Source organism: Symphalangus syndactylus, chromosome 14 (assembly GCF_028878055.3).
Source record: "Symphalangus syndactylus isolate Jambi chromosome 14, NHGRI_mSymSyn1-v2.1_pri, whole genome shotgun sequence".
NCBI lineage: Eukaryota > Metazoa > Chordata > Mammalia > Primates > Hylobatidae > Symphalangus > Symphalangus syndactylus.
The window spans coordinates 24,456,594-24,477,173 of record NC_072436.2 but is presented as its reverse complement, the minus strand read 5'-3'; the positions used below and the strand labels follow the sequence as shown (position 1 = coordinate 24,477,173).

The following is a 20,580-nucleotide window of genomic DNA, read 5'->3' as shown; positions in this document are numbered from 1 at the left end:
CCGACCTCCTCCCCCGCATCCCCACTCGGGCCGGCCCTCCACCGGCCGCCGCCGCCGCCGCCGCCTCCCCTTGCCCAGTCTTCCCAGCACCGCGAGGCGTTCGCTGCCTCCTCCGCGCTCGGCCCGGCCCGCTCAGCCCCGCCACCGCCCCCCGCGCGCGCTCCCGCCGCTCGTCCGCGCGGCCTCGCGCTAGGGGCATGCGCGGTGGGCGGCGCCGCTCCGGGCCGCCTCTGCCGCCGCGAGTAGGAAGCGCGAGCGCCCGGCGCCGGGCTGTCAGTGAGCCTGGGGCCAGCGGGCGAGCCAGCGGCTCCGGCTCCCGCTCCCGCTCTGCGCAGCACCGGCCCGACTCTCCCCGGCCCCCGCCGCGCCCCCTCGCCGCGCCCTCGGCCACCGGTCCGCGCCCCGCTCCCGGGGTCGCCCCGAGCCCGCACCTCTCCCCCGCCGCCCCCGCCCACCCGGCCCTCCGCGGCCGCAGCTCCCCGGCGGAGGCAAGAGGTGGTTGGGGGGGGACCATGGCTGACGTTTTCCCGGGCAACGACTCCACGGCGTCTCAGGACGTGGCCAACCGCTTCGCCCGCAAAGGGGCGCTGAGGCAGAAGAACGTGCACGAGGTGAAGGACCACAAATTCATCGCGCGCTTCTTCAAGCAGCCCACCTTCTGCAGCCACTGCACTGACTTCATCTGGTAGGTGCCGGGCCGGGCACTCCTGCCCCTCTCCTCCCCGCCTCCGGGTCCCGGCACCCCGCGCTCCGGCGCGTCCGCCCCGGGGCTGGCTCACTCCGAGAACTTGGAACCGGCGGGAGTCCGAACTCTTCGCCCAGAGTGACACGCGCGCCCGGCCCTGACACTAGCGGGCAGGACTCCCGGGACGTCGCCGTCCCGCCACACACACCCCCTGGCGCGAGAGGGAGGCTGGCCCCGTGCGGTCGCGGAAGGGATCCCTCTCCGGGCCGGGTCCCTCACCTCCCCGGGCGCGCCCACCCGCCCGCACCCAGCGGAGCGGCCGCTTGCCGAGTGTGAGCCCAGGGGACAGGGGAGGAGGAGAGGCCCTAGGGGGCAAAGGTTCCCGGAGAAACGCACCCCGGAGTAACAGAGGAGCGGCTGCGATTTCGCTGCGCGCGGTCCAAGTTGCTGGCGAGCCTGGCTGGGCGCGTTCGGGGGGGGGGGGGTGTGTTTGTGCTTCCCATCGGGCTGGACTGCGCTGGAATCTTGGGCCCCTGCCTACTGTAGGCTGCATCTACTGGGCACGGAAAGACTGACTTTTCTGAGTGAGCAGAGAGAGAGAGAGCAAACTGTTGAGAGCTTGCAGTGGGGGAGGGGGAGTTCGAGCAGGCAAATGGCACAAGGGCAGAGGGACTCATTTAAAATAGACCCTGTGGGCCAGGCGCGGTGGCTCACGCCTGTAATCCCAGCACTTTGGGAGGCCGAGGCATTTGGATCACCTAAGGTCAGGAGTTCGAGACCAGCCTGGCAAATATGGTGAAACCCCGTGTACTAAGAATACAAAATTAGCCAGGCGTGGTGGCACACGGCTGTAATCCCAGCTACTCGGGAGGCTGAGACAGGAGACTCGCTTTAACCCGGGAGGCGGAGGCTGCAGTGAGTCAAGATCGGGCCACTGCACTCCAGCCTGGGTGAGACAGAGCGAGATTCCGTCTCAAAAAAATAAAATAGACCCTGTCAACTCGAGATTAGACCTGTAACCCTGTTGATGATGACAGAGGCCTTATTTAAGAAAAGTAATGTAAGGGCCAGAGATCAGAGATCAGGTAATCGCCAATGAATTCAGGCGTTCTTAACTCGGAGGGTCCCTGGGGGCTTATGGAGAATCGATACATAGAAGGGCTTCAGGGGTCTCTGAACCCTGTAAAACTGAGTGAAATTGTGTTTGTGAATCTTTTTCCTGGTGAGAGAATTACAGCTTTCATCTGATTCTCAAAAGGTGTGTGACCCTTCTTCCCAGATCACCGTCACGACACAAAAGTTTTGAAAGCTGGAACTAAAGGAGCTCTAGGTCCTCTATAGAGCAGCAGTAGTTTGGTTTTTCTCTTAAGTCGCCTGACGTCCTGACTCTTCTACCTCTTCTTTGTGGTGTAGGAAGTTCCCGACAAGACAGAGCTATGACTAGGGCTTCTTAGCTCCCTCTCCTTCTAGGCCAGGGGGGAGCTGCACAGGGTGGCAGTCACGGAGTGAATCCTGCCACCAGCCAGCTGTGTGGCGCAGGTATCTTGGGCCACTAGAGTGAACATAGTATGGATGGCTCTGTCTGAATCCATCACACCTGGGGAAAAACATCCCAAAGGGCAGGTCCCATGATCGTGGTGCGAATAAGGTGTTTAATTTTTCCTTCCCTTTTTAGACATCTGCTCCCAAGTACGCTGTTATGAAAAGCACAGCCACCTCTATGAGTGATTTCCACTGTCTAGTCAGCATATGAAGCGATTGTGCTCAAAGGAGTAGGTAATCGTAGATAAGGCTATTTAAAATAAAAATTTCGGAGCATCAGGGCAAAGAGAATATTGCATTTGGTTAAGAGGAGGTGGTCAGCTGTGAGAGTCCACTAAAAGGGAACAGACTGCTGATGACTTTTGCAGGAAGTAGGAGAGTTAGAAAGGGACTTGCAGCATATCGAGGCTAGCTAGCTATTGTCTTTCCACTATCAGTTGCCCTTGAAGGATCAGCCCCTGGTGAGCTGAAGAGGCGCTCAGGTCACCACCAATATTGTGAAGTGGAAAATAAAGCCCCCCCCCCCACCCCCCAGTATCCCTGCAACACTCTGCATTTAATTGTAAACCAACCAATTGGAAGTCCCAGGAAACCATCCATGGGGATTGTCTTTTTCAGTTTGCTTTCATTATTGCTTCTACGGGGTCCTTGATTTACAAGTTTATTTCAATATTAAATGACTGATATTTTTAAGCGAAATGTTTAGAGTTAGATATGGTTTTTGGTAGGGGGGATGACTCTAAGTTAATTTTAAAAGTATGTGAAATACTTTGTACATTAAACATTCTATGTGAAGCAAGAGATTATGACTCTCAACCTTCCGAAGAAATTTTAATGCAGTTCATTCTAGTAGAACAATACCTGCAATTGAAAGTCCATGTCAGGGTTCTCTGCTTACAGAGTAAATTCTCTAAAGTCATTTACAAGAACAAAATAGCCTCCATATGTGCTTTGAATGCTGTTGGTTCTCAGTAGAAATTAGATCATGGTAATCTCAAATGCAAACAATAGGAATGATATTTTCTAAGATCTGGTTCCCTAAGCCAAAATTAAATGTCAAAAGTGATGCTGTTTGGCAATTTCTAGACACGGAATATTTTAAACAAATGCATAATAAGTAAGCCACTTTGTTGTCTTTAGGGAAATAAAAACAATTTTCATTTGGTCTTCAGGAACAAAATAAGCAACTTCCTTTTAAAATTTTAACCATAAACTCTTTTGTTACTTGAATATTGTATTGTAGCCAACAAGTTTGAATATACAGTCATGTTCTTGTCTTGAAATTTTAGTATCGATAACATAGTATAAAAAATTGGAAAGAAGCTTGATATATTGAAATAGTTCAGTGATCTTTTATAGGCAGGATTTTTTCCCCCCAAGGTTGAATTTACGCAGTAATCTGACTAGATATTTAGGTATTTTTTTTCTATTAAATCATTGGGTTTCACGGACAAACCTTTAGTGGTAGAGTACTTGGTCACATAACTTGTTTAAAATATGCTATCCAACACAAAATATGTTAAGATATTTTGTTCTTGTTTTTGTTTTTCAGGGGGTTTGGGAAACAAGGCTTCCAGTGCCAAGGTAAGCTGCCACTTTTGGTTTTATTTTCAGGCACAACATGAAATAAGCATTCCAAACAAGAACAATATTTCCAGTCATATTTTCTTTCCAATAAAAAAATGTTATTTAGATAATTTTGAAATACGAGGGCTGTAAATTTGGGCCCTAAAAAAATAATTGGGGCCTACTAATCTGCATATAGAGCTGCCTTTTTCTTATTGAAAAAAAAAAAGGCTTTCTGTAATTTTATTTTTTGCTGAGAACATTCTTGTCAGAAACTGCTGTCTTTGTGTGGGTGTTGAGAAAAAAATGGAATCACTTTGTATTCAAGTGGCTTTTCTTCCTTGTTCTTCCTCTTTGTTTTTATTCTTCATCGCTTTTACTTATGTATTGAGTTGGACTCACTGCAACTAATTTTAGGCCATATTTCATTCTAGTAAGGGTTTGTTTTGTTTAGAATACCAGTTGTCATCGAGAACAAAGTTTGCATGTTTTAAAGTTTCGTTGATGATTTGATGACTGATTTCTATGGTATGACTGTAGCATGCTTTTCTTTCAGCTTACATATCTGACAACACGTGATACCAGCCATCACATACAGAAAGAAATCCATTTGCTTCCCCCTCTGATCTGTAATTGCATTTCACACACATCAAATATCTAACTTTTTGTACTCTCCATTCTATTTGTTTGACTTTTCCTTTTTGAAGAAACCCACTTTATAGCTCATGAAGGCATCACAGGCTCATTAGCTAACTTTTCTGGCTCTCCTGCTCATTGTCTATATTGTGTTTATTTAGTTCTGGTTCCGTTTCCCATCTGGGCATAGATTTATTATTAGGGCAAGCAGAAAGTACATTCTAGCCTGGAGAATATTATGCTAACACTGTTTAATATTAAGTGCATTAGAGAGAAAGGCACTGTGTACTTTCTTACAACTCTGAGATTGTGCTAGTAAATTGGTTGCCTTTTAAAAACTTGTTCAAATTTGTGAACTTGTTTCTTATATACATTTTCTAAACATATTTTAGATGGGAGTATTTTATGGTATGATTATTCATTTAATATTCTACCTTCCTTTCTCCAAGATGTGCTTAAAACCCCTCCTGAATGTATCATTTTCAGAGTTACATTTGAAAATCAAGGGATATTCCTTTTAAAAAGAGAAGAAAGAGAAAAATGTGTTACACCAGTCTCTACAAAAGATGAAAGGAAAACGTAGCTCTTTCTAGTTCTCAAAGTTGTGGGCCTGAACTTTGTAGGTGAGATTTGAGCCTAGGCTTGAACATAACTTTAGGGAGTGTAAAGATGTAAGATTCTGGGCCAATGTGATTGACATCTGTTATTTTTGGTGATACTTTTGGTTTGGGTGGGGACTTACATAAATCTATAAGAAAATTTTTGGACTGAATCTTCTCCGTACTGCTTGTCTGGGAGAAAGTGGTTATCTGGTTCTAAAACTTTTATCATTTTCTGCATAAATTAAAAATAAGGTTGATTAGAATAAGGTTGGCTCCTCTTAGACCCGCTCATCTGAGTAGATTTTGTGGAAATCACAGTGGCCGTAATACTAGGCTCCAGGGGGTTTTGCATGATTTCCCCCAGAGCATCTCCTGAACTTTTAATGGATTAGCGGATTAATAGTTTCATGGCAACATAACTCCCTTTTACCTAAATTATAAAAGTGAAACTCATAAAAATTTTAAACTGTATAAAATAAAAAGTAAAATTGCGTATCCTTCTCTTTTCCCTCCTCCAGGGATAACTTCTGTTTGAGACAACCATTCATTCACTCACTCACACATACTTAGTTTTTAAAAGGAGATCAAAATTTTATATGACTTTGTAACTTGCTCTTTTCACTCAGCAGTAGATGGTGGATATTTTTCCACATCAAAGCATCAGTTCTGCCTTACTCTGCTTAGTGGCTGCATGTGTGGATGTATCCAATTTATTCACCCATTCCTCTATCAAGGGGTATTTTGTAATTCAGTTCTTACTAGTACAAATACCTTTGTCAAGAGCATTATTGGACACTAGTATAGGTATTTCTACAATAGCCAGAAGTGTGTATGTGTGCATCTTAAATTTTAATGGGTACTGCTAAATTGCTCTTCAAGAGTTCCAGTGCACATTTTTTTGTATTAATGGGACTTCCTCTTCATTTTTACCAGTGAAGATATTGGATAATATATATCTTTTACATTTTTTACCAATCTGGTAGGTGAAAAGGGGCCCCTCTTTTAGATTTCCATCTCCTGCCTTATGGGTGAGCTTGAACATTTTTTTTTTTCAAATGTGTTTTAGCCATTTTTGTTGTGTGAATTGCCTTACTTTACCTAATATTTGAAACTCTGGATTTACAAACCAGACAAATTAGAGAAGTGACTATGTGCTTTCTATATAGTTCTTTGCTTTGGTGAAGAATTTAACCTCAGATCTCTTTAAATAATGAATTACCCTGGTGCGTTTACAAATTATAGTTCACAGAAGCCTTTTCCAATAGTATACATTTATTTGTAACATGCTGTCTGCTTGTTATATTTTGTTTACTGTGTCTCATCTGTATTTGACTTCTAGTAGGCATACGCTAGTCCATTATATTTTATTGTTTGTTGTAACTTAAGAAGGATATGTTACCTTGGGATGATGCTTTTAATCCCACAAATATAGTTACCCAGCATTTTCTGTTTTGGCTCCTACCGCAAAATTAATCTTTCTATTAACATCTGACCATCGTAGAGTGTTTAAGTTTTCTTTTAATGCTGTCTAATTTTGTTTTTTTTTCCTTGGTTTCGTTTGATAGAGCATCATTCTTCTGCAGGAAAATAACTCATTCTCATTCATACCTTTGGCAACACACCCTCTGGAAATGGCAGCTGGAGTTTGAAACTGCTTTTTGTATTCCTCATACATCAGAGTATTTTTACCCGATGAGGCAGTGCTTTCTATCCACTAGTATGTAGTATGCTGCTTTGGTTAGTAGGTAAAACATCTGCAGCAAGCGTAGTTTTTCTTTTTTTAACTAGAGAGGTGTGTATGCTCTCAGTGACTCACATATTCATGCAGTAAGTAATATAGCTTTAGATCCAAAATATTTATCTTCATTTTACTTAGTAAATGGTGAGTAGGTATTTGAAGACTAAAGAAATAAGTGAGTTTTAGTCCTTAAAACTGGGTTTGTAATTTATGCCATTTAGAGAATGGCATCTTACAAGCATGTGAAGCACTAAGGTTATTTCTACTTTCATTTATGTTATATCCTGGGGAAGGGAAGGGCGTTTCTCTGGAGAGACTTATTGGCTTATTCCCATTTTCCCTTCATGGACTCTGTGCCATTCTTCTTTATATTGCAATATAGTATACAACCCTGAAAACTGATATTACCAGGGCAAGTAACACAGGATCCCATTGTCAGAATTTGCTGCCTGAAACAGTGAAACCAAGGGCCATTCTTCTGGGGAGGAGAAAGATGAGTGTGTAGTAGATTTCCAAGTGGGAAATACTTTTCTTAAGGACCTCAGAGATAAAGACAAGCGTGTTCCTTCGCAGCTCTGAAGTGACCCTTTTTACATGACTTGGAGTTGCCTTCTTATTTTTGGCTGAATGTTTTTTGCTTGATGTACCCCTAGCACTCATTTCATCTCCATAAGACTAGCAGAGATCTAGTCCTTTTCCTCCCCCTCAGAGAAAGGAGAAGAAGACAGGGAAGTAGATTTGTGTGGTATGGACATTGATGAAGTTGAGTTTCAAGTCTGGAAGGTCTGTTTCCAGTTGGTAGTTTCTGTCTTGCACTGGCTACTTCCAAAGTCAGTCATCAGAGAACAGAGCGATCCACTGTACTGCTCAAATGCACTCTTCCTCTGGGGCAGCAGAGCTGAAACAGTGTTATCTACTGCTTTCAGTACTGGAAAAGGGAAAGAGCCAACTGGATTTTTTTCCCCCTCCTTAGGCGGAGCAACACCCATGCACTTCTCTAATTACAGCTTCTCAAAATGTGACCTGCCTATTTCAAATGCCAAACAGTTACATAGTTTGTTACATCTGCCTAACCTCCACTTGTTTTCCCTAATTTTTTTTTTTTTTGCTATTGTTTGTCTTTTAATATTACAAATGAAAATGTACTACAAACCTAGGCTCTTTGATGAAGATACTCAAGAGATGGCATGAGAATTAAGCTCTGCCAGTAACCATGACCAACAGGAGCCTGTTGTCCCTGAATGATCATCACTGGATTTTGAGGGGTCTGCTGGGAAAGAATTCACATTTTTGTGCTTTCAATGATGCCACGAAGAAGTTGTTTTGAATCTCGAGTCGTTTCCCTGCTAAGAACACAACACATATTGTACTTCATCTGTGACTCCAACTGAAGCTCTGCATTTTTCAGTGTTAAGGGGTTAAAAAATCAGCTACTCTTCCCCTTTGATATTTTGTTTTGAAGGCCTGTTTCAGAGAAGGTGTTTCATTGGCTCATCTGAGCAGGGTGGTGGTTTCTATTCCTTCTGTAAGAATGAAAGTTGGTGTTTAAGGGAAGAAAAAAAAGAATGAGTCTCCTCTTGGCTGTGTGAGCTGAGGGATTCCAGAAAACAAGACTAGTTAAGGAAGGTGGACTTTAAACAGAAAGGGGGCAGTAGCGATTGAGTCACCAGCCTTTCAGAAAAGGAATGCACAGTTGTCCTCATCCGCCACGGTGTTCTGAGAGCCGAGTTGTATGGACAGCAAGTACCAGGAGATAGGAGACTGAGGTACAAGTTGGGTAGAATCATGAGGTTGGCCAGATTGAGCAGAGGATCTGTCTTCCCTCTGTACTGCATTGATCACTGCTGACACTGTGTGGCCTCTGGCTGCCAGCTGGTTTTCAAAGTCAGTGCCAGGGTTTTCCATTATTCTGTCTTCAAGAGGGGTTCAGCCCTTGGTACCTCAGTTTTGATTGGTTACCTATCCCCAAATTGTAAGTTATGTTAATTAGAGATAAATTCTTGGAGGTTTAGTTCCAAAAAGATAGAATCCATGGAAGACTGAGTGTAATTTGAAACCTAGAGGTTTTGTAGTAATGCCAGGTCAAAGCATTATCTCAGTCTCAAAGATGAAATGGTCAATAATGCCTGAATTACAGAGAAAAGTGGTGGAGGTGGACAGTTAGAACTGCCTTTCTGTGGTTGGGTGCAGTGGCTCATGCCTGTCATCCCAGCACTTTGGAAGGTTGAGGCAGTCGGATTGCCTGAGCCCAGAACTTTAAGACCAGCCTGAGCAACATGGCAAAACCCCATCGCTACAAAAAAATACAAAAAGTAGCTGGGCACAGTGCTGCAGCACCTGTGGTCTCAGCTACTTGGGAAGCTGAGGTGGGAGGATCACTTGAGCCTGGGAGGTCAAGGATGCAATGAGGTGTGATTGTGCCACTGCACTCCAGCCTGGGCGACAGAGTGAGACCCTGTCTCAAAAAACAAAACCAAACAACAACAACAACAAAATGCTATTTTTCTTTTCAACCGTGTTTTTCTTCTGTAAAAATGCATTAATACTTAGAAGTAGGGACGCTTAAATAAAACTAGTGTTGAGTGTTCCCATTTGGTGCTACATACTTGTTATAAAATGATTTCTGATTATTGACTTTCTGAATTGCCACTCTTTTACTTTATATGGTAAGTGAAAGTGTTTCGTTAATTTATTCACACATCAATCCTACCCCCGCCACCAGAAGCTGGGGCTGTAGCATATGGAGAGGCTATTTATCCTCATAGGCCGTGAAAGCCGAATAAATGTTTACTTTTGCAGATAAATCTGATGTTTGAGTTTCCTTTTCTGTATATTATTTTATTTTTTTGAGATGGAGTCTCGCTCTTGTCGCCCAGGCTGGGGTGTGATGGTGCAACTTTGACTCACTGCAACCTCTGCCTCCTGGGCTCAAGAAATTCTCATGCCTCGGCCTCCTGAGTAGCTGGGATTACAGGCACATACCATGACACCCAGCTAATTTTTGTATTTTTAGTACAGATGGGGTGTCGCCATGTTGGTCAGGCTAGTCTCGAACTCCTGACCTCAAGTGATCTGCCTGCCTCGGCATCCCAAAGTGCTGGGATTACAGGTGTGAGCTCCCGTGCCCCACCCTTCCTATCACAGGACCTTCACATTGTATCACTTCTCTACTTCTGTTTCCTCTGCTAGTTTTGAGTGCAAGGACTGAGTCTTATTTCTTTTTGTGTCTCCAGTGTGTAATGTGGTGCCTGACACTCAGTAGATACTATGTAAATATTTGTTGGGTGTGTGATTATATAAATATTAAGAGATGTGATATAAATGTTAATAACCAGAAAGATCACAGTGACTTCTGCCTGGCTACCTTTTCTATATTTTTTTAAAGCAAGTTTATAATCCAAAATTGTGCCAACTAAGATCTTAGGATCATTAAAGAAAAATTACTTTTTGAAGCTAAGCATACTTATTCAAAAGAGGGAGCAGAAAATTCTACCTTTATGTATATAATAAGTTAACATACGTAATGGCTAAACCTAACACATTAACACTGTAGAAATAAACCACTTAATGTGTCTTCTTTCTATCTTTAGAAGATTATCCAAGCATCAAGAATAAATCTTATTGCACTGATAAAACAAGAGTGTATCATGGGCTATAGCAGGAGGGGGAAAATGTCTTGGGTATAGGGTGAGAAAGTAAAACCAGCTTTTAGTACTTGTTTGGTACAGTTATTTAAATGTTCTATTTTACTTTGAGATTGGTAATAACTGGAGCTCAATCATCATGCTCCAGAGGGAGTAGTAGCTCAACTTCACTGATTCTGTTATTTTTAAAATTTTTGTACCTGAAAGGTTTTTGTGCCTTAATACATTTTTTGTGCCTTAATACAAGTAATAAGGGTTTTTGTGCTTTAATATGCAAGTAAATGTACAGGAATGGCAGCAGCAGCTTTGGAGTGAAACAGCTGTGATTATGTTTATCATCACAGATTATAATGGTGATTAGAATCACTTTCAAGATTTTATTCAATTGAAAGGAAAGAAAATGAGTATGTATTCAATGCTACATTATGTCAGACATCTAGCTTTCATTCCAAAAGTACCCTATAACAGGATGTTATCCCCATCTTAGAAATAGAGCTAAAGTACTTAACCAGGCTGGTGGGGCGTGTCATGGGTTCAAATTCTAACGGTTCTGCAGAAAACATTCTTCAGAGCCAAGTGGAAACTTTTGGTATGAATGAAGCCTGGATTTATATTAGGAGAGGAAAGAATGATGCCATTATGAAACATTTCTTGGTGACATAAAATTAAGGTTTCACTGTCCTCATCAGTCTGTCAAAATTTCCACGGCAGACCCTTTATTTCAGGTCTTGTTTTCCACCCAAACTGTGAAATCTCATGTTAAACTTAAGGCATGACCACTTCAGTGTTGGCTGTGTCTAGTAGAAATTGCTATAACTGCATAAAAAAAACTCTTTATTAAATTATACAAAAGGGAAAATGGTTTCTGGAAATAGATTTCTATGAAGAATGGAATGGAAGGGAATGATTTGATTAATTGCCAGCACAAGATAAGAATTATTTAAGAGCAAGTCCATCAAGTAAGATTAGCGTAAGGGCAGTTCATCTTTAATGCCTTCACTTGCTGTTCCCCCTCCAATATCTATGAGAAATAGTAGATACATCTGTCCTGTCCAGGGTGACTGCAGTAGGTAGTTAGGAAATAAACCATAAGGGTGTAAATACGAGATATGAGTTTACCTCTGACTTGGACAAGCTTCCTCAAGTTTGAGGGGTTGGGTCAATGAGGGTCCAGTTAACAGTTGAATTGAGAGTAAAATTCTACTGTAGAGATTAACTCATGGTTTTACCATCAGGAAAACTGGTAGTTTTGAGTTAATCTCTATGATAGAATTTCTCTCTCTCTGTCTCTCTCTCTCTCTCTCACTCTCTCTCTCTATATATATATGTGTGTGTGTATATATATGTGTATATATGTGTATGTGTGTATATAGATGTGTGTGTATATGTATGTATGTGTGTGTGTATGTGTGTGTATGTGTGTGTATGTGTATGTGTGTGTATATATGTGTATATATGTGTGTATGTATGTGTGTATACATATATGTGTGTGTGTATGTGTGTGTATGTGTATGTGTGTGTATATATGTGTATATATGTGTATATATGTGTGTATGTATGTGTGTATACATATATGTGTGTGTGTGTGTGTGTGTGTGTATATATATATATATATACACCTAGCTTGTGTGATACACACACAAGCTCGTGTATGGTTGTGCACAAAGTTTATGACATAGGGGTTTTCTTATACTTGAAACGCTACAATTGATAGCACCTATATAGCACTTACTGTATACACTGTTCTAAGCACTCACTTTTAACTCACTTGATCCTCACAAGAATTCTGAAGAGATAGGCAGTGTTGTGATTCCCGTTTTACAGATGAGGAAACAGGCACTGAGGCACAGGGAGGCTTAGTAACTTGTCTACAGCCACATAGTTAGAAAATGGTGGGGCTGGGATTCAGACTTGGGCAGTATGAGTCCAGATGCCATGCTGTTAAGCCAGGTGTTCTGCTGCCTCTTACAATTCTCCTTTTCTTGAAGTTTTGTCACACTTAAATCACACCATTAACTCGAATGTCGAGGTATTAAAGAATGAAGTGTTTTTTTTTTTTTTCTTTTTTTTTTTTTTGAGACGGAGTCTTGCTGTGTTGTCCAGGATGGAGTGCAGTAGTGCGATCTCAACTTACCGCAACCTCCGTCTCCTGGGTTCAAGCAATTCTCCTGTCTCAGCCTCCCGAGTAGCTGGGATTACAGGCATGTGCCATGATGCCCGGTTAATTTTTGTATTCTTAGTAGAGATGGGGTTTCACTGTGTTGGCCAGGCTGGTGTTAAACTCCTGACCTCAGGTGATCCACCTGCCTCGGCCTCCCAAAGTGCTGGGATTACAGGCATGAGCCACCGCGTCCAGCCGGAAGTGTTTTTTCAATTCAGTAGCACTTAATGTGCTTCCTGCCTGTAGTGGGAGGTTATGGCCCGATACATGGACCTCTGTTTAGTCTATGTCATGCCAGACCCTGCAGGGCGTGGGACAGAAGACATGTATGAAAACAACACATGGTAACAGTACGTCTATCACATACATTATATTACATCTTAGTCTGAATGAAATAACAGTTTTTGAAGCATGTGGGAAGGAAGGAGATATTTTTTGAGCTTATCAGGAGATAGCTCTTGTTTTTGGCTTTGTAGGTTGCTAGAATTTCCTTTCATTAGGAAAATGGAGGAAGCTCTTCTAAGGTAAGGGAATGGCATGCGTGAGAGGGATGAGAGTGACTCACGTTCCAGGAGCAGTAGACTGAGATAGCCCATCTTATTTGAGATGTTGCCCCCAGTGACCCCCAAATGGAAGAACAGATTGGAAAAATATGTAGGGAGCTACTTCACGCTTTGCCACATACTCACTCTTTATTAAATACATTGTTTCCTCTTGTATCTTTTTGTTTTCATGTCATTTTCAGAACAAAGTTATAAATACAGGGATTACTATATCTACATGTAGACGTACCGATCTTGGAAAATAACTTCTTGAGTTTAAAACAAGCTTGTTCAACCGGTGGGCCACATGCAGCCCAGGATGGCTTTGAATGTGGCCCAACACAAACTTGAAAACTTTCTTAAAAAATTATGAATTTTTAAAATTTTATTTATTTATTTGTTTTAAAAGCTTATCAGCTATTGTTAGTGTTAGTGTATTTTACATGTGGCCCAAGACAGTTCTTCCACTGTGGCCCAGGGAAGCCAAAAGATTGGACACCCCTGGTTTAAAAAGTGTGCTACTTTGACACTTCTTTCTGCTGATCTCTCTACTGTAAGGAAGCTGGCAATATTGATTATTGATTATATATAGCATCATGTTGGGAGTCCAGGGTCTTACCGCATGGAAATTATGACTGGACATGAGATACTCAGTTATACTAGATATATGTATTAATAAGGGAAAAATAAAGAACTAAAACATTTACATATTAAAAAGCAGCAGCCGGGCACAGTGGCTCATGCCTGTAATCCTAGCACTTTGGGAGGCCGAGGCAGGCAGATCACAAGGTCAGGAAATCGAGACCATCCTGGCTAACACGGTGAAACCCCGTCTCTGCTAAAAATACAAAAAATTAGCCTGGTGCCGTGGCGGGTACTGTAGTCCCAGCTACTCAGGAGGCTGAGGCAGGAGGATGGCGTGAACCTGGAAGGCGGAGCTTGCAGTGAGCCAAGATTGAGCCACTGCACTCCAGCCTGGGTGACAGAGTGAGAATCTGTCTCAAAAAAAAAAAATAAATAAATAAAAATAAATAAATAAAAAATCACCACTTTCTATTTTAGAAACTGTCTACTGATTTATTCAGTCAGAATTTCTGATTCATGATCCGTAGTTTATTCCTCCTCTCTCCATGGGCTAACCTTGGGCTGATGTGTTTTCACTGTGGTCAGAAACCTTGGTAAGGAAAGGAAAGGGGTGCTGCAGTGTACTAGTATGGAGTGTTAGTTTTCATCTGGGATTCAGATTTGAGAAATACAAGTTTACATGATACTGCTACCATGCCACTGTGAACTTACAGTGTACTACCACCCCATGGGTGGAAAGGATGCTGGAACAGAAGCTAAGTAGGCTGCCCTCATGTGTGACTGGTGAATTGGGAAGCTGTAATTTGAAATCAGGCAGATTTAGTGAATGTCTATGTTTCCACTGCAGTAGTTTTTTTTAGTTGCTGAAGCTGTACAGATAAGTAGCCAATCCCTTTTTCTCAACTTATCTCTTCATTTTTTCCTTCTCTTAGGTTTCTAATAAAGAATGATTTGTGGTGCTGTTTGTGGTAATTGGAATAAAACTCTCACTGGTTTAGAAAGCTTGGCTCACAGTTGTAAAGACTTCCATTAGCTTCCATTCAGATTTGTGTTAAAGTTAAATGGCTGTACACTAGCTTAAATCATTTTCCTCCTTTTGTTGAATTCATGCATGCAACTATACATCCTCAGTGAATGAACTGTCCTAAAATGTGAAAATGGGAGATTACTCATTTTAAAAAAATTTAAAGTATTTTAACTTGATTCTTAAGTATTTGCAATGTAGAAAATAGCTTAAAACATGACTGTTAAGTTCTAAATATGAAGGTGTTTTTCTTAATGCTGTTATAGTTGTGAAAAGTTGTACATGGATGACTTAAAATTTAATAGGTGGGTTACAAAATAAGATGATCATATTATGAGTAATTTGCCTAACAGTACTTCTGAAGTTTTCTTTTTAGTGAACCTAATTTTATCATATGCCAAATTTGCTTAATACTAAAGTGACTTTTGTTGCTTTAGTTTCACATTAGTTTCTTCAATCTGAATAGGACATTAATATGGAAAACTTCTCTAGAATTCTTGTTTTAATTAAAAAATGAGGCTTTGTTTCTGTATATCACATATATGTGACTTTAAAATGGAAATGATCGTTAATTACAAACAGTTTAGAAACATGGAGGAATGATTTTTATTTAATTTTTAGGTGCTAATTCAAGTTTAGGGATAATGGCTGATAGGCACCATTATCCTTTTTTTTTCATTTTTACTTATTTTGCACAACTAGGCACCATAGCACGTGCTGGTATTGAGCTAGATTGATGTCTGTGTGATGCAAATTAACTTTCAAGTCATATTTTATAAAGCTGAGTTATTGGGCTGCAGCAGGAATAGTTGGTATGCTTAAAACTTGTCATGGTGGGTTGGGCGTGATGGCTCACACCTATAATCCCAGCACTTTAGGAGGCCGAGGTGGGCAGATTGCTTGAGGTCGGTAGTTTGAGACTAGCCTGGCCAATATGGTGAAGCCTTGTCTCCACTAAAAATACAAAAATTAGTCAGGCGTGATGGTGGGTACCTGTAATCCCAGTTACTTGGGAGGCTGAGGCAGGAGAATTGCTTGAACCCAGGAGGCAGAGGTTGCGGTGAGCCAAGATCACGCCACTGTACCCCAGTCTGGGTAACTCGGTCTCAAAAAAAAAAAAAAAAAAAGACTTGTCATGGTGGCTGGCCTAAGTAGGCAGATCGCTTGAATTCATGAGTTTTAGACCAGCCTGGATAACACAGCAAAAACCTGTCTCTACAAAAAACTATAAAAATTAGCAAGGCTAATTTTTACTAACCTGTAGTCCCAGCTACTTTGGAAGTGGGAAGATTGCTTGAGCCCGGTGGTTGAGGCTGCAGTGAGCTGAGATTGTGCCACTACACTTTAGCCTGAGTGACACAGTGAGACCCTGTCCCCTCCACCCCCACCCAAAAAAAGGCTTGCAATGGTGGTCTGCCATGGTGGTCTGCCATGAATCTAATGAAATGTTGTAGAAGGATAATTTAGAGGCTCTGGGCTTTTTCGTTTAATTTTCTGAGTAATATGACAATTGAAGTATATTGCTAATGCTTTTCTAGATGTTATATATTTTATTTAAAGTAAACTCTGGAAAATAGAAAGCATTTGTGATTTTAATTTTGACAATATCATTTGTGCACAAGTTGTTTTTGGCTGACTTACCCGTTGGTGAAGAATTATTAAAGGTCAAAGTTTTATCTCAAAATTATGAAGCACATTATTAACTTTGGCTTCTGTTGTATTTCCAGTGTGTTCCTTTTTGTCAGGTTATATTTTATATTCTAGGTATTTTGTCCTGATAGCCTGAGACTTTTTCTTATATGGAGACTTTTTCTTAGCATGAAAAAAATTTTTTTTTAAGTAGAATATATTTCATGTCAGATGAGCAAAACTTTTTGTCACTAAGAAATAACTGGGTATGTCTTACAGAACACTGGGTTTTAATATTACTAAAATTATATATTCATAGGTGGTAGTCATGCAATAACCTGAATTCATATACTTCTTTTTTTTTTTTTACTTTTTTATTTGAGACAGAGTCTTGTTCTGTCGCTCAGGGTGGGGGGTACAGTGGTGTGATCTTGGCTCACTGTAACCTCTGCCTACTGGGTTCAAGGGATTTTCCTGCCTCAGTCTCCTAAGTAGCTGGGATTACAGGCGCCTGCCACCAAACCTAAGTAATTTTTTTGTATATTTAGTAGAGACAGGGTTTCGCCATGTTGGACAGGCTGGTCTTGAACACCTGACCTCAAGTAATCTGCCACACCTTGGCCTCCCAAAGTGCTAGGATTACAGGTGTGAGCCACTCTGACTGCCTCTGAATTCCTTTGTTGACCTTCTTGGTGAATCCTGTTGTCATAGGGTCAGGAAAAGCCCTGTTCTTAGAATTTTAGAGTAAGAAAGGACTGTAGAGGCTGTCTAGCCCAGGTTCTTGAATTTATGCCTGTAGAACTGGCTGTAAGAGTTAAGTGACTTGCTGTAAACCAAACCCTGAGAGAGTGGCCACATAAATCTCTAGCCCCTACCTCCTATAGTGTGACCCTGTGCAATGAACCTTTGCACTTGTACTCTGTAGTCTTGACTCTCAAATGCCATTCTCAGTGAGTACAAGTGCCCATCCAATACTCTATTTTTTTTTTTTTTAAGGAAAGCATGAGGGAATCTGCAAACAAAGCAGACACGAGATTCCTTTTATTTTCTTTGAAAAACAGCAGTGCCTTTTAGAGACAAATATGCATCTAAAGTCTAGGAGTTTTACCAGGTAAATAAGGATTGTATATTTAACTTTTATAATTTATAGGTGAACAGTCTAGTAACAACACCAAGAACTTGTATTAAAGAATATTAAAAATGCTTCAGACTTTTGATTTGTATTGGATGAGAATTCATGGACAAGGAAGATGACCCTTCATGAAATTATATATTTTTCCTCTCTAATTTTAACTCTGTGATTCTCTGGCAACAGGCTATACAGTTCTGGTGTTACTTAGTCTGCAAAAATCTTATATTGTTTTCATACCAGAGCTGATTTTGCCTTTTTATATATTACCTAAAATACACACATGCAAATAAATTAACTCATTAGTTAATCTACAAAGGTACATATTTTTAGTAGCTCCCTAAACGAGATTTAAAGCTTGACTGAATGTAGTCATGGAGCTTATTATTTGGTAGTTTTGCATTCTGTAGTTTACGTAACACCATCCTTAAAATTGAAGTTATTTCTGAGTGGTACAAGTCAAATACAGAAGTCAAAGCTTTATTTTTGATAGTTTCAGTGTTGTTGATTTGAGGTTCTGACCTTGGAAATAAAGATACAGAAAGTAAACAAACAAAATATACAAAATAATGGATCTGGTGATAGGAGATTAAACATGGACATTTATGTCTGCTTTTTTCAATGTTTATTTTCTAGCTAAATCCAAGCACAACCTATAAGTCTTATAAATATTCCATGGAAAATTTTCCTTCCTATGCTAGGTTTCTGAGTTGCTTTAAAAATTAGTCTGAAACAATGGTTCCTTTTTTTCTCTTTGGTAAATTTCCCTGGGGGTGTCTCTTGGACATTCTTTATTGCCCTGAGTCTTTGAACCATATTCAGGATGAGAAACTGAAGACAGTTGTTCTGAAGATACTCTGAGGATGGGCAGAAATGACCACTGCTAATTTGATGTGTATGAATAATTTTGAAAAATTTTGATAGAACTTAAGTGCCAAGGACAGTTTCCATGTCACCTTCTTTATTGCTCCTTTGTGCCTGCTATATGGATGTTATTGTCTTCTTTGCATAATGGCCTCCCTTTTCAAATAATTTAGCTCACTTTAAAAAAAAATTTTTTTAGACACAGTCTTGCTTTGTCGTCCATGCTGGAGTGCAGTGGCATGATCTCTGCTCACTACAACCTCTGCCTCCTGGGTTCAAGCGATTCTCCTGCATCAGCCTCCCAAGTAGCTGGGATTACAGGCATGCACCACCACGCTTGGCTAATTTTTGTATTTTTAGTAGAGACAGGGTTTTGCCATTTTGGCCAGGCTGATCTCAAACTCCTGACCTCAGGTGATCCACCTGCCTCAGCCTCCCAAAGTGCTGGGATTACAGGGTGTTAGCTAACTTGTCTTAAAAAAATCTTTGATAGTTCCCAGAATGAAGGGCTGAGGGGACTTGTATTTGTTCCATGAACTCAGACTCATGCTATCCACATCCTGAAGTGATCAAACCATCCTTGGCTCTAACAACTGGAGTTCTTTCTCATCAGTACCCTTCTGAAATCTTTAGAAGAAATAGGTTTCTATGCTCCAAACTTTTTAAACTTTTAGTTGCTTTGGAGTAATATCGCTCTGGGTGAGGTCAGCCTTTTCAGGGTGGTTGCTGAGTGCATTTATATTGGTTCTCATTGGCAGTAATCTCATTTACAAGCATGGTTAATAGAAATGGAAGGCCAAAGATCTTATGTCATTGCCAGGTCTCTTAGGAGAGATGAAATAGGAATTCATGGAGCCTCAGAGATCTGGAAAAGCATCTTCCTGTAGACTAACACTGTCCTGTAGAATTTTGTGTGATCTTGGAGTGTTCCCTAATCTGCACTGTCTAGTATGGTAGCCACTTGCACCATCTGGCTATTAAGCACTTAAAATGTAGAACTGAATTTTTAATTTAATTCATTAAAGTTTAAAGTTAAATGGCTACATGTGGCTAGTGGCTACTGTATTGGAAGATTCAAATTTAGACTATTTTTAAAAAAATTAAAATCTTTAAATTTTTTAAAGAGATGGAGTCTCCCTCTGTCATCCAGGCTAGAGTGCAGTGGTAAAATCCTAGCTCACTGCAGCCTCCAACTCCTAGTCTCAAGTATCCTCCCACTTTAGCCACCCAAGTAGCTAGGACTACAGGCAGTTCTCACCATGCCCAGCTAATTTTTAATTATTTTTTTGTAGAGATGGGGTCTTGCTGTGTTGTCCAGGTTGGCCTCCAACTCCTGACCTCAAGCAATCCTCCTGTCTCGGCCTCCCAAAGTGGTGGCATTATAGGCATGAGCCACTGCACCTGCTAGCTTTGGAGTATTCTTAGGGAGTAACATTGGATCATATTTTTTAAACCTGAATTTCATTGTAAAATAAAACACATATGGAAAACCATGCAAAACAAATGCATAGTTTAATGAATTATATGTCAACATTCCTGTAACCACTGCCCAAGGCTAAGTAGTAAAACTTGACCAGTCCTCCATGTGCCTCATCCCTCCCACCAAAGTAATCACTATTATGACTTTTAGATTCATGGCTTCCTCATGCTTTTTAGTTTTATCACCCAAGTGGTTATCCTTAGGCACTATAGTTTGACCTTGCATCTTTAAAAATAATTGGAAATGTCCTTAAATCTCTTTTAAATGATCACTTCCTCCTCCATCTCCTCCTTTTCCTTATAATTTATCTGGGGGAGTACCTGACTTCTTTTGACCTGTAGAGTTTTCCACAGTCAGAATTTTGCTAATTGCATGCTCCCAGTGCACGTTACCACATTCCTTTGTATTTTCTGCAAATTGGCAGCTTGATCCAGAGGTTCAAATGATCAGACTCAGGTCAATCTGGGTTATTTATTTTTTAAGATGCCTTTGTAACTTCACATGCTTGTTAATTATATGTCTGTTATTGTAGAAAGAACACCAATGGAATGTTTTCTATCAAGGTGTCCAAAATTGAGAGCAGTTAGTATGATTAAATGGTTTATGTTAAATTTTGCTGTATCTAAAATGCAACACTGAGACATCTACTTCGTGCTACTTGTGGAAAATCAGATTGTCAGAGGTTTCTCTAAATGTATTTAGTATGTTCATTGGACCTCTATGCAGATTGAGTTTTTATCAACTGCTTCTGTG

General features: G+C 40.9%; 1 protein-coding gene across 2 annotated transcripts in view; it reads left to right on the top strand.

Moving 5' to 3' along the window:
• Positions 1 to 218: 218 nt before the first annotated feature.
• PRKCA (protein kinase C alpha) overlaps positions 219 to 20,580 on the top strand; it is a 508,353-nt gene continuing 487,991 nt past the window's right edge. For both annotated transcript variants that reach the window (XM_055243384.2, XM_055243385.2), the window contains exons 1-2: positions 219 to 685; positions 3,780 to 3,811. In XM_055243384.2, coding sequence (XP_055099359.1) covers positions 513 to 685; positions 3,780 to 3,811 — 205 coding nt within the window. In that variant the 5' untranslated portion in view covers positions 219 to 512. The remainder of the gene's footprint in view (positions 686 to 3,779; positions 3,812 to 20,580) is intronic.